This window comes from Argiope bruennichi, chromosome 5 (assembly GCF_947563725.1).
Source record: "Argiope bruennichi chromosome 5, qqArgBrue1.1, whole genome shotgun sequence".
Lineage (NCBI taxonomy): Eukaryota > Metazoa > Arthropoda > Arachnida > Araneae > Araneidae > Argiope > Argiope bruennichi.
In genome coordinates this window covers 83,514,383-83,529,968 of record NC_079155.1, presented here as the reverse complement: position 1 = coordinate 83,529,968, position 15,586 = coordinate 83,514,383, and the positions used below count along the sequence as shown (strand labels likewise).

The window sequence follows — 15,586 nt, the reverse complement described above, 5'->3', positions numbered from 1 at the left end:
TATAAATTCGTATTCTATAAAACATGTGTTATATATTTTATCTCGCATTTCCTTTCTTTTGCTTTTTTCATCAATAAAAAGTTGTAATACTCCCTGGCTTTGCCTTTCGGGTATCGCATTCTATTGCAAAATGACTTGTTTCTGTAAGTCTGATCTACCTTTAAAATATTAAACGCCTTTTTGGGGACACTATATAGTGAAATAAAGAAAGTAATTTGATTTGTGCAATTTCAACAGATGTTTTCTATCCATTTGTTAGTGCAGTGATTTTCTTATACATTGCGTATTTCTTATTTTCTTTCAGTTCTTTATTTATGAAACATTGATTTTTAAATTGTTGTTTTGTAGTGAAAAGCTTATAAGCCAGTTAACAGATACGCTACACGAGCAATTTCTTTTGTATTGTGGTCATGTTACTCGGCTGCGAACCACAAGGCCTCAGGTTCTATTCTCGCTCATACCAATCCTCCGCAGTTTTGTAGAGATTATTTAAATAAGAAATAAAGATTGTTTCATTCTTCTATTTTGTTTCCCATTTTAAGAACTTTGAATAATCCTTGTAAAAAAAACTATTTTTACCTACTTTAAAATCATTGACGTTCAAAATTCGACACAAACGAAGACATCCGAAAATTTTCTACGAATAAAATTCTATAACAATTTGACAATTAAGATTTCAACTCGAAATTTTCTAGTGATCTGGCATCCTCAAAAAACAATTAAAATGAAAATCTTTCCAATATACCTGAGCTGTGGATCCACCACGGCTGTAGGATCGTTTGGTGCCCCCATCTTGCAGGTGCCAACAGGATGATAAATGGTGGAGGTGTAAGAGCGTGCCACGCATGCCAAGTACTCGTCGCTGTTCTTCACATAGATCTCGCATCCGGGCATTGTTGTGTCAAATTGTCTTCCACCGTACTTCTTGAAAGCTGGAGATTCGCCGAAGGCCATACAAATTTTCATAGCTGAAACGAAAGATATTTGTGGTTTTTTACTCAGTACGGTATGTTAAAGGAAATTACTAGGGAAGTTGCTAAGTTATTTTATTACTAATACAGTGGATTTCAGAGCAAATGAAAGTTCGGTAACTTTTCGTTGGTGTGGCTTGGAAGCTTAAAGGGTGGGGGGTTGCCAGCATAGGCAACTCGTCATCTGACCACGGTTCAAAATTAAGAGATCCATCCCCAAATGGCTCGTGTTTCTTTAAATGGGACGTTAATATAACTAAAATAAAACTAACGTCGACGCTTAGCAATTGGTAAACCCCTTTTCTTAATATGTCACATTTTCTTTCATATGGGCGTGAATTATGATTTTTTTGCAAGCTATTTGTTTTGTTATCTATTATGCTTATAAAGCAAGCGTATGCTAATAGAATAGACACAGAGAAGATCTGTAGTCAAATCTTCATCAGTTATATCAAAGCTACTCCTAAAGAAAGAGACATGAAATATAATTTTAAGTGACATATCTTTACTAATAATAGAGAAGAATATGTTATTGGCATTTTTACAGGCCAGACCGTTTTACGAGTTACTTGATACATGTAAATTATGAGGATAAAAGTGTCCACCACAAAGATTTTTTTTTTTTTTGAAATTTTAATTTAATTGAAATTTTGGCTTTTTCCGCAATGATTTCCGAAAATATGGTGCAAAAGTAATTTTTATACATTTCCAAAATTCAAAATGTTATTTTTCAAAGATACTAACTTAATTCCCATAATTTTTAATAATATTTTTTTAGTATATTTTACTATTTTCGTTGTCGTAAATGAAACCTAAATTGTTCCCATTGTTGCTAATAAATCATCTTGATTTTTTTTTTCTTCCATTAGTGAGGATCAAGATCAAGAGCCGGCTTATTTTTCAATTCCTACTATTAGTTCACACTCTCCCTATATATATTTATATATCTTGTTTAAATTTTCAATCGTAAATAAAATACTTTTTATTCATCCACTCAAGTTCAAATACATTTTTTTAAACGTAGTGGATGACACTTGATGTTAATACAGATTTTTTTTCAAATATTATTTAATTAAATAAATTTGTCCAGTAATTTCTATTTGGTCACCAAATTCGTCACCATGTCACCAAATGGTCGCCAAGTTTGTCACTAATTTTGTAATTATTTAATAAAAAGTAACTAAAATAATAATAAAAAAATTGTTGACTTAAGTAGGAATTAACTTAAAAAATTTTGTTTTATATAATAATTGTAATACTTTTTTTAATAATACTTGTTCCTTATTAAATAGGTTTTTATTTAAAGATTTATTTTAATAAAATTTGTGAATACTGTGTGGCAATTACAGAATCGTAAGTAAGTATTGAGAAAATTTCTTAATTATTGTGCATTTTTAAACGATTTTATACTATCGTTTTCTTATCTAGATGTCTTGTTTTCTTATTCTGCTTCTCCTATTATTATTATTATTATTAAATCACAGAAATTCTTATTGAATAACCTTTTGGTATGTTGCGTAAGTCATGATAACTATTCTGTAGCATATACAAGATTTCAACGTTGAATGATAATTCTTTCTGTTTTTATAATTTTTATGAGCAGGCTTACACTCAGCAATTATGTTATTAAAAAAATGCACTCCTCATATAAAAATTAAATCTCAGATTTTATGTGAAATGGCAGTAAATTAGTATGGAGTACAGCTCAATGAATATATCTATATTACGCTTCTAAAATAGTACGAGTTATATATGCAACTATATTTTATTTGTAACGAACAAAATCACGATCGTGGTATATTTTTTATTATGGGAGAGATAATGTCTACAGAGGAATGACAACAGATAAATGTCTTGGAGCCAAAAATAATAACATTGTAGATGCACGCTGTGATGTGTATTTTTTATAATCTAATAAATGTTTTGTTTTTTAAAAAAGCATTATGAATGATTGAAATTAATTACAAAAGAATTTAACTTATGACTGTCAAAGTTTGAAATTAAAAAGATATCTTGCTGAGATAGTCGTCAAAACTAAGTTTTGAATAGGCTTTAATTGATATTTTGGTAAAAGTAAAGAATAGAGTACAGATTTTCCGCCAATATCTGCCAAATCGTTCTAAAAGTAGAAATATCAGTTAAAGAATACAGTTAAGTTACCATACTTGATAGCTTATATGCCTATAAAAATTACAGCTTGCCATTTATACCATATCCTTTAGTTCATCTGAAATCTTATATCTATACTTATAATAAAGCTCAATGTGTGTGTGTGTGTGTGTGTGTGTGTGTGTGTGTGTGTGTGTGTGTGTGTGTGTGTGTGTGTGTGTGTGTGTGTTGGCGCTCTACAGGCCAGGTGATTTGACATACAGCTATCAAATTTGGTACATGTATACCTTAGAGGTCGGGAATGTGCACCTGGGGTCCCTTTTTTTGAAATTTTAATTAAAATTTTAATTATTAATTAAAAACTAACTTTCCCGCCAAAAAAATCTTCCATTTTCCCCACCGCCAAATGAGTAAGGCTTTTTCTGCCAACAGTAATGAGGCTAGGGTTAATATTTTTCGGCGGATTATTTCAAACGATTCTGTTTATTTTCTTAATGTTTGATGCATTTCAAATTAAACATTGTTAATGAATCCATGTTTCAGATTCATTCTGAAGTACTTTTGAATTAAAATAACACAGAATAAAGGAAATTAAAAATGTATAATCTGCATAGCGTTACCCCAGCTGGCGTAGAAAAATTCACGCATTTGCGTTACCTAACTGGCGAAGAAACTTCACGCATGCGCACTGTTCTGATTGTTGTTATGACAACCACTATCAACGTATGATTTAAATTATTTTTAGGTTAGTTGCATGCTTTTGTAAGTAAATTGTATTTATGTTAGTTATATATTTTTTGTATATACTTATAGTTTTAAGTCCATCGTTTTTTAAGTACTTTTTTTTAAACCTGTTTTAGACCGATTATTTTAAATGATTCATTTTATTTTCTTAGTGTTTGATGCATTTAAAATGAAACATTGTTAATGAATCGATCTGTTCATGATGAATCTGAGAAATTTTGTTGACAAATTCTTGAGATATTACATAAATTAAGAAAGATATTCTTTAGTGCCCATAAAGTTTAAACGCTCAGTGACTCTATTATCAGTAATCATATTATTAAAAAAATGCTTTGTTTCAGTAAAAAATATTATTATATTAATTGAAGATTAATCATTTACACTTTAATTTAAAGCATAAATTCTACGAGGGGTAACAGAAAATTAGAGAGATACATATCACGTTATGACTGAAGGCCTTTATAATATTATGAGTGAATTATATGACTATCAAAATTCGAAGTTTTAAAATATTTTCCTGAAGAATCTATTAAAGTTGGAATTGCATAAAATATTTAATTATTAAAATTTTAACAAACATTAAGATTGGCGAACCGGCTGGTTGCCAAAGGCGGCTAGTAATCAATAATCCCGACAAACTAACTGATAACCAAAAAATATATCATATATTTTTAATTAGTTAAAAATATACATAAAGCTATTATTAAAAATATGTTTAGAGAATTTACATATTATTTGATAAGTATTTTTTCAATATTAAAGTATAAAAATAAACATTTTAAGCGATCACTTTTCGTTAAAAAAAAGATATTTACAGGCAAAAATAATCCATTTATGTATAAACTTTCCGTATAAATGCATGAAATTTTATTGGACTTACAGTCAACCATGGTAAGCACGTCCTGCGGATGAGTCAAATATCTGGGATCAATCACGGGTGGATCGTATGGATCGGGTGATCTGAGTTTAATGTACCCTCTACTTTTTGGTCTCAACAAGACGGGACAAAATGTGTAAGAATCTCTGTATGCATATGGCTTGTACATCTTCTCCCACATCTAAAAAGAAAATATTGCTTAGAAACAAGAAAAAAAATCATTTTAAAATTAATTTATCAAATGAAATTGCTGATAAACTTAGTTAAATTAAGATTATTAGGATTGCTAAATGTGACACCTACTAAAAAAAAAAAGAGGTATATAAAATTGTACAAATGATTTTTAAAAAAGTAATCTATGTAACATAAAATGGAAAACATATGTCTTCCGACAGAGAATAAATTACAGCGATAGTAAATAGTTCATAATACAGTGATTATTTACTATATTAGAATTCAACGATGAATTTCGTTTTCTGAACATCAACCTTTGCTGCAACACTCAAATCTTAATCGATCATTTTGGATTTGACTTCTGTTTGGTGAGGAAAAAATGTAATTTATTTAGTGCAATAAAATGCAAAATATTATTTAATGATGAAGATACTTTTTAACTATAAATCTTCAATTAATTATTTAAGTGATGTACTTGATCATTTACTAATTTGCAAATTACCTGTTAGAAAAATAACCTATTAATTGTGTTTCAATTAAATAAAAAAAAAGTGCTCGATGTAATATTCTTTATATTTGGACATATCAGAATGCGCTGTATATCGATCACTTAGTTAAATGTTATTTTTAGGATTTATATTTTTCAATAATGCAATTACAGTTAACTATTCATGGTATTTTCGTTTATTGACATCAGTCGTCTGCTAGGATGTTGAATGGAATATTTGATTATACATTTAGACTACTCATGTATTACACTCAGGAGCATTATCAAAAGCATGTAGCTTTATCGTAAATATTTTTTTTTAAAGTTTTTGTTTATTGAGTTTGGGTTATAATTACTTCTCGTGTTTGTCCGTGCACTCGCTGAAATGTCTGCCCACCGTCTGCTGCTGGAGATCCCGATAGGAAATGTATTTCGACGTCCGGATAATCCTCGGTCTTGTTAGCGTATTTTGTATTTATAAAACCAAGTCCTTCAACGCCTCCAAGCACAGTTAGAGGACCTGAAAAAAATTTACAAATTTCAAATGTTTTTTGAAGAAAAATATCATTGAGTTATAGATACTTGTTTTATCTCAAAATGCTGTTATATTTTTAAATTGCTCAAATTATTTTAAATTTAATTTAAATATTTTTATTAATGATATATATTAATTAGGGGAAAGAATATAATTAGTAAAATATAAATTAGGAAAAAGAAAATATTATGTAAAACCCTTCAAAACTTGGAAAATTGATTGAGAAATGCTTAAGAAAATTTGTTAATTTCAAATGTTTAGTTTTAAATTATATTTTATTCGTGTTACTTTTTAGTGAAATGTAAAAATATAATTTAAATTTAAGATTTTGATTAATATTTACAATTGTTTAAAGGAAAGATTTAAGAACTCCAAGAAAGATCTTATTAAAGATATTTAAATGAACCAGATTATTCTTACTATTTATAAATTCGCTAAAAGAGTTCACTAGATATGTTCAGCGTTTTTAAAGACAAAATTAATCATGATTAAATTAATCGATGTATTCAACTTAAAATCTTTCTTATGGATTCAATACTGGGTGCATTCTTCTGCATTAAAACAGCTCAGGTGTCGTCCTCGTCATCTGACCACGGTTCAAAATTACGAGGTCCGTCCCAAAATAGCCCTAATGTTGCTTCAAACGGCACGTTAATATAACTAAACTAAACTAAAATCTATATTAAAAAATTTCTACATTCCTTAATGTTCTTTCATTTTTAGATTTGCATCATTAAATATTTAACTTGAATTTAAAAATAAAAGTTATTTAATCAAAATATAGATACATTATTATTTGAATGATGTGCTTGTGTAAATAAAGTTTTTTTGCAAAGAAAAATTGCTTTTAAAATTTTAAATATAAATAATATCACACTATGTATAGCGCTTTAATGAATTATAATTACTTACAAAAGCTTCATACTTTATCTACTTCCTTATTTTCTAAAAATTAGAAAAAAATAAAATAAAACGTTGCACGTATCTATTTTGTTACCAGCAATAAATGCTATCTGTTAAAAAATAAGGGGAAAATGCAGCTATTTGATAGTAGAAACCCTTCATATACTGTCAAGGAAATGAAAGCCCTTTTACTTATAAAGTTACTTCTTATCCCCAAACTAGCGATGCTGTTCAGAAAGAAGTGTCGAAGGTAAGGATACGTTGAGGTTTACATATACTGTTTCAATAATAATTACTTAAATTACAAAATTTCAATTATATATTTATTGAAATATTATATATTATATTGTTTTTTAGTCAATATACATGACATAAGAAGCATCTTTAAACTTTATAGTTATTAAAAATGAAAAACAAAATGATGTTTGACAGAATAATGCATTTCTTTATCCTTTTGTATTGCTTAAAAGAAATCATGAGAATACACGTACCTCTGCCTATGGACAGATATCTGATGATTTCTTTGAATGTAAACACTCTCGGTTGAACAATAGCAACAGGCTCGTCGACTAAATAATGGATTCCACCAGGAAATATGTGATCTTGCAAATTGTATCCAACAGGGAGATCTGCTACAACTGGGATCTGGGAAAATAAATGAAAGTCAGTTTAATCCTGTTATATACATATATTTTTATTTATTTTAAAAAATGCAGATATATTGTCAAACTGTCAAAGAAACGTGGCTAAAGTTTGTATTCATTATCACATTTATGAATTCAACAACAACAAAAAATTAACACTGTTTGTTTAAAAACAAATTTTAAAAATAATTTTTGCTATTTATTCATCATTTTCATTTATTCATCTCTGATTCATATTTCCTCAAAAAAGATATCTTCGTAATTATATTAATAGCATTATAAGATATCTTCGAAATTATATTAATGTATTACCAAAGCAAAATTTTACCAATTGAAGTTTAAATATGTCGAACATGTTTAGATATTTTTTCCCTATAACATTATTAAAAAAAATATTCTTCAAACAAAAATTTTTCTGAATAATCTCTTATGTTCATGTTTGTATGAAAAACATCGCACGCATTCAATCAAGTGTACAGAGAGTAAAGGAAGAAATTCGGGCAACTTATTTTGAAATACTAGTAGAACTAGTCTATAGGCTGATGTAGTCCTTCGAAACTATAATGAATGATCTCTCTATATATGAACACGGTAAATATAAATCAACGGGAATGATTTCTCCAAGCCTTTCTCGGGTACTCCCTAATAAAGGTATCACCCCCCCCTCCCTCCATAAAATAGTCACCTTGAATAAAAGCCGCGAATGCCTTGCTTTTCATTGTAGTGAATAGCTTATAACCCAGTTAACAGCTACGCTACCCGAGAGATTGCTTTTGTATCGTGGTCATGTTACTGGGCTGCGAACCACAAGGTCCCAGGTTCTATTCTCGTTCATCCCAATTCGCCACATCATCATAGTAGTTACGAAATATAAATCTTTGGCGGGAATGTAACATTTTTTCTGAATATATTGTATCATTTTTGGTGATTTTTCTGAGGATTAATCTGGGGCATTTAGCAATAGATACATAAAAATTGAATTTGTGTTTTAGACTCTTTTTTACAACCGATTGAAACAAAAATTTGACATAGAATTACAATTGAAGTCGCAAAATCACATACCAAATTTAATATATTTAAATCATTGCATTTTTCAATCATCGCGCTTACATGATGGTGAAGGTATAGACTGACAAAAGGTCAACACAATGGATGGATTTGGTTCAAAATTTGATTGGTGTCAACAATATAGATGTTAAATCTGTATACCAAATTTTATCTATATAACTCTCTTCGTTTTAGAGTTGTTGTTTTATTTAATAAAAGATCTGGACAGATGGATTTCCTTTGAATGGATTTCTCTCAAAATTTGATATAAATCTACAAATTCGATGTAAAGACCATATATCAAATTTCGTCCATCAAAACATTTTTGTTACAGACTGATAGAGAAGTAATGACAAAAATGTGTTTTTCGGATTCTGAGAAGTCTAAAGTGCGGTGAATTGTCAAAATCCCGAATTCGAATCTTTTGGCGTATATAATACCTTCTTTATAACTTCGTATACTAGAAAGTAAAAAATGGTTAACAATGAAAATACCTCATATCGTAAGTTTATCGAGTTATAGTCGGAAGGTATGTACTTACGATACGAAAAGAATATTGTCAAACTGTCTGTAATGAAAGCTTATAAGCCAGTTAACAGCTACGCTACCCGAGCAATTGCTTTTGTATCGTGGTCATATTACTGGACTGCGAACCACAAGGTCCCAGGTTCTATCCTCGCTCATCACATCCCGTTACATTGGTGACCTCGGACAATGAACCTTCAACCTTCGTATAGCCGTTGTGGCGCCATCTACTCACAGCAAACCAAAGTCGTCAGATTCACTTGACGCAGCAACCCAAAGTCGTCAGATTCACTTGACGCAGCAACCCAAAGTCGTCAGATTCACTTGATGCAGCAACAGCATCAGCAACCACTCACCCACACACGCTCGCCATAGCACTTGGCGCTACTCACATGGGTAAGGCGCATTAGAATCAACAGCTAATACATCATCACTCAACAGCCATATCGTTTGTCTCACCTCCGACTCACTGGAGGGAGAGTCTGTAGTGAAAGCTTATAAGCCAGTTAACAGCTACGCTACACGAGCAATTGCCTTTGTATCATGGTCATGTTACTGGACTGCGAACCACCAGGTCCCAGGTTCTATCCTCGCCCATCACAATCCGTTACATGTCAAAAGAAAAAAGTGATTTTGGATTTGGATTCTGTTGAAACCATTCATGAATGTTCAGTTATACAAAAACAATATAACAGTTTCTGAGCCTTGTATTTATCATTTTCATGTTGAATGTATTAGAAATTAAAGAGAAAAAACTTCGCTTTTTCTTCATTTAATAATGAAACTTCATCAAAAACTTGTGTTCAGAAGAACTTTTTTTTCTGCTACTCTTTTCTCTTATGTAGGATTTTAAATTCACTATTTATTTTTAGTAGTAAATAAGTTCTGGCTAAAATCAATTGATTTATCAAATATTTCAATAATACACGATCGTTCGATTTAAATTTTGTAATTCAGATATAATCCTGTTAATTTACATGACGTGACATTTGTAAAACAGATATTTATTAAATGATGTAGTCGCAATTTATTAAATAAAAAATAAAAAATTGGAAAAAATTTAAAGATTTAAAAAATTGAGACAGAATTTTTATGATAAATCGTCTTTTATCTTTAGAGCACTAAGACATTGCTTAATAACAGCGGATTAAGCCCTCGATTCTGCGAAAGTTTGTAGTGGTAAATGTGAAAATTTTCCAGTTATGAGGGGAGGTTAAAGATTTTGCAGGAATACTGTGCTCTAAACGAATATATACAAAGAGAAACAGATAGAGGAAAAATTTAAGAGAAAAATACAAAAAAAAAAAATGTTCAAAAAATTTCATCCCTAATAGGAGCTTTAAAACATTCAAATAACTCGAAAAATAAAAAAAATAAAAAAATGTTCAAAAAATTCCATCCCTAATAGGAGCTTTAAAACATTCAAATAACTCGAAAAATAAAAAAAAAGTAGGGAACTTTGAAATTCATTAAAAAAATAATATGGAGCTATTTTTTTTATTTGTGCTTCCACTCAGGTCTATAGGAATATTACGTTGAAAGCTTTTATAATTCCAGAGCTAAAAAAAAATTTTTTTTTAATGCAATTTTTGTATAGATATGAATTGCTGCAGAAATTAGCATTTCAAAAAATAACACCCTCTGATTTTTTTTAAAGGCTTTCAAATGTTCCTAATTCTTTTTTATTTTTCGAGTGATTTGAAGGTTTTAAGCATAATCGTAAGTTGGAGTTTAAAAAAAAAATATTTTTGCATTTTAAATTTTTTTTTTATCTATTTCTTTTTGTATATATTCATTTAATAAATGGCAAAAGCATCGTCTGTTGTTCAACTTTTGTTCAAATAAAGACTTTTGTTCTCTAAGATAATTGATGAATGGTTTGAATTACCTTATGGTCTTGGTAATAAACAATACAATTTGTAAAATTTGACGACAATCAGCAAAATTTTTTTTAAAAAAAATCCTGAGTTTCGATTTTTTTTTTTATTATTTTGAAATCGAATTAAGTAGAATCACCAAAAGCGAGGCCATTATTAAAGTGGATAACCTACATTATACAAAATAATAATAAGCTAGTCAGAAAAAAATAAGACAGAGAGGCGGTTCCCTACTTTTTCCACGACATACATTCATTTGCATTTTAGTTTTAAGAATTTCAGTTTGATTCCCACACTACAAGAAAATTGAGAGAAAATTGGTCCTTATCCATAAAAAACATCTCTTTTCTCCGACCACGCAATGTAACGTGAACATTACTTTCTTACAAGCATTAACCCCTCACTAAGTTCTAAGTTATGCATGACGGTGCAATATTGCCTTGTTCAGGTCATGTTTCTATTTGTGTGCTACTATATTTCATCGCTTGTCAGAATGTAGAAGACCGGATGTTGTTGCTTTGCCACTTTTTTTTTTTTTTTTTTTTGTGATACCTCTGCTGATAAATATATCTCTTTCTTGTAGCCGAATAAGCAGTTAGATCACTAATATGAATGGGGAAAAACTATTTATGGTATTGTATTTTTTTGTTTGTTTAACTATTGTCTGAAATCTAGCGAGTAATTAGCATCTTTTGTGAACACAATGTAATAAATGTATTGTTATAAAAAGGAATAATGATGCAAATGACTTTAACGGAAATTGGGTGTCGAAATAGAATCTCATTTATTTAAAATAAATGGACATGTATCGTTTACAATAGGTGTGTCATTTTATCAAAGTAAATATATATTTGACATTTTAAAAACGAAGATAATTTTATTACTTTTGCAAATAGTCGTCTGCCATTAGAAAAGATGAGAATTATTCAATTTTTTTTTCATCTGAAATTATTTTAGGTATAAGTAGAATATAAACTTCATAATTATGCGAATTTTGTTGTTGTTTCTAATGGCACTTATTATAGACAAGCCCACTTGCTTTAGAAGTCAGGATTCGTCTCTTTTTTTTTAATAGAGCCATCTAGGATCAAGAGTACGACTTAGCTACACACACGTTACAACTCTTCTTACGGGGCGGACTTCATTCTTGCATTTCATTCACTCACCCACAAATCGTAATTTAGACCTGAATCAGAGAACGATTCCCCCTCATCCAGTACCCCCTGTGGTATCGCTTTCGATATGGAAGACTTTGTGACCACAACAGATTCATATGTGTGCCAGCCACCACATACACACAAACGGGGAGTCTTTGGAGGGCGGGGTTCGAGCTCGCAACGCAAGGGACGCGAATCCAACGCCCTACCAACCAGGCTATCCCGGCCCTCACGAACTTTGTAAAATATCTAAAAAAACATCGTTAACATTTTAAAAAGAACTGATATCACTAATTTGCACTGATTTGAAAAGAAATTCTCATCTACAAATAAATGTATTCTTTCTTTCTTTCTTTTTTCGAAATTACTTATGAATATTATAGAGTTAAAACATTGGTCATCTTACATATATTTCAATGAATTGATTCTGAATTTCTTTTGAAAATATTTTAACTCTTCATTTGAGAGAATAAAACTTTAACATGCGTCGATAGAATAAACTGATTTCTGTAAATTAGTTTTATTTTTAATAATTTATTACTTTTTTGTATCCGAAGTATAGAGAAAGTATAGTAATCGTCAAAGAATTCCAATTCGAGATTTTGATGGATCCCTATGTTTTAGACCTCTCTAAGTTCTAAAAACACATTTTTGGAAAATGTCCGCCTCTCTGTGACAAAGATAGCTCAAAGAGTTTTGATATATGATCCTTAAATCAAATTTGCAAATTTCTATTAAATTTTGAGTAAAAGTTCAGAGGAAGTTCGTCGGTCCGGTTGTTCGAATATAAGTTAACACGGTAACTACAAAACGAAGACAGCTAGATAAATAAAATTCGGTACACAGATTTAAAATCTACAGTGTAAACGCCTATCAAATTTTGTGCCAAATCCAACTACGGGGGGGGGGCTATTTGTCGGCCTGTACTTTCGGAAACAAGTAAACGCGGTCATTTTCAAAAAACGCAACAATTTAAATATATCAAACTTGGTGTGGGGCGTTATGACTACAAGCGCAGTTTAGTATCAAATTTTTGTTTCAATCGGTTGAGAAAAACATGTCTAAAAGAAAAAAAAAAAATTCGGATACTATTAACCGCATGCCAGGGATTAATCGCCAAATAATTCGCCAAGGATGACACGTCAGATGCAGTAATAATACATTTTTGCCAAAAGTTAATATTTCATGAATTATTTTACACCATTGCCGTGTAAGGCGTTATCTGGTATGACAAATATATTATAGAGTATGAAAGCAAGTTTTGGGAAGACCACCCACCCTGATTAAGTTTAAGAGTTTAAATAATCTATGGTGAAAGCTTATAAGCCAGTTAACAGCTACGCTACACGAGTGATTGCTTTTATAATGTGGTCATGTTACTGGGCTGCGAACCACAAGGTCCCAGGTTCTATCCGCCACAAATCCTTTAATAACTATTTTTTTTTCTTTTACTATGCGTTAAGATTCCAATTTCCCATTTTAAAGAATTCGTGACACAAATCGCTGAGTTTATTAATAGGGACCGAGGAATTAACGACTGTTTTAAGTTGAAAAAATATTTTCGAAAGAGAAATTCTGTTACCAGCCTCAATTCTACAAGTGATGAGCAGTGCACGCGGCTGTAACCGTACCTAGTTTTATACAAAAGTTGTGATTTAAGGTTCAACTGTTCTCGGCTTAATGTGAAACAAAATTGAAGAATGTTACATTACGCAATCGTTATTTTATTAAGGCTTAAAAGAACACGAGTTCGCCCTCGAAAATCTTCGAGTGGTTTCAAAATTAATGAAACGAACTGAACTGCGAACTTAGAATATTTTCTTTGAAAATGTTCTTCTTTCTTGGAAACCGAAAGTAATCTGTTTTTTTAAGTGCTTAATAGTGTCGCAAATCTATCTGAATATTGTAATAATTTTTATATTCCGTCAGCAATTTTGGATTTCATAAATATTTTGTTTAGCAAGAAATGATGCGAAATACAATTTTTCAAATTAAATATTTTCTTTCTGTAATCATTTATTTTTAATTAGCCGCCACTGGGGATTCATTGCGAGAATTTCCTGTTTTTCATTCCCAATAAATTTGCTATATACAACCCTAATGTTGTTGATTTTCACAAAGGCATCAAATTATAAAAAAATATTAGAGCCTTGTTATTTTAATATCCTGTTCTATTTGTCTTCTCTGACACTTATTCTGTATACCTTTTCATACACTGTTCTATTTGTTGCATAAATGATCTTTCTTAATAATAATAATATTTAACTCTTCAGAGTTATTGTTTTCTAATTGCATGTTGTATTTCATTATATTGTAACTTGATTTTCTGATTTTTTTATGTGAATTTCCCATATAATAAACAACTTTTTTAGCTTTCAACATTGGTAGTAAATCATGCATTTAAATATTTGATAAACAAAGAAAGCTATTATTATACAAAAATAATTTTAGAAAAATTGTTAAAATTTATAAAAAGTAATTACACGATATTGGAATCATTAAAAAGGTAATTTTTGTTTTTCAAATTTTGAAATAGCGTAAAAATATTTTTGTTTCAGTTATTTTAAATTATTTTATTGCAGAAAATCCACTCAATTTTTAATTCCTTAAAATTTTAATTAAAAGTTGAAAATTCGTCTTGGGGTGCGCCTTTTTACCCACCAAATGTTCACCCTAAGCACTATCCTACATTTGTACCAAACCTAGTAGTTCTAGGTCATATAGTCTGATATGTAAAATATCAATATACACACATGGATGCATGAGCACATATTCTACTTTATTTTTAGCAGAGATAAACTTTTCATATCTATTTTATAATAATTATGTTTGTATGGATATTATAGAAATCAAATAAAATTGCCCCAATACCCTAAATTTAAATAAAGCAGAAATCCTTTTTTCAGTAAAACTTTCACAGAGAAATCAGAATCATAATGATAGTTATTATTGAATTTATTATTTGTGAATCCTTCGTGTTTTACCGAATCCTTGTTTATCAGAGCATGTATTTTAGTAAAAATGATTACTATTAATAGCAATTGAATTCAGCAGTTATAAATTATTAAATTATATTTTGAAAATACACGGTTACAGAATTTCTCCATAATTATATTACTTTAGAGACATTAAGCTTTGTAACTAGAAGGCACATATTTTTGGGAATATTTAATGTTATTTCAATCCATAAAAGAATGTGAATGAATGAACGCGAAATGAAAATATTCAAGTGATTTTTTATATTTAAAGTTAGTTACTTCGTACTCTTAATTGCAAATGTCAGTATAGAATTAATTGAGTTTCGATGCAAGGGTTAAGTAAGTCATTGAAAGCGATGGGATTAACCTCTAGCAATTTTTGAGAATTAAAAATACAATAAGTCTTTTTTTAAGAGTTTGATATAAAATAATTTATGAATGAAAATGTTTTTATAATTTAAATTTATAAAATAATGCTTGGTAAGAAAATTTTAAAGCCATTAATGCAATTAACTAAGGTAATAATTAAAAAAATTAAGGATAGAAATTGACTGTCAA

General features: G+C 29.7%; 1 protein-coding gene across 1 annotated transcript in view; it reads right to left on the bottom strand.

Annotated features, from left to right (window-relative positions):
• Positions 1–15,586, bottom strand: part of LOC129969378 (glucose dehydrogenase [FAD, quinone]-like) — a 107,784-nt gene that overhangs the window by 4,599 nt on the left and 87,599 nt on the right. Inside the window, exons 7-10 of the mRNA XM_056083932.1 lie at positions 7,292–7,445; positions 5,719–5,882; positions 4,705–4,882; positions 746–968 (exon numbers count right to left, since the gene is read on the bottom strand). Of these exons, the coding sequence (XP_055939907.1) occupies positions 746–968; positions 4,705–4,882; positions 5,719–5,882; positions 7,292–7,445 (719 nt within the window). The remainder of the gene's footprint in view (positions 1–745; positions 969–4,704; positions 4,883–5,718; positions 5,883–7,291; positions 7,446–15,586) is intronic.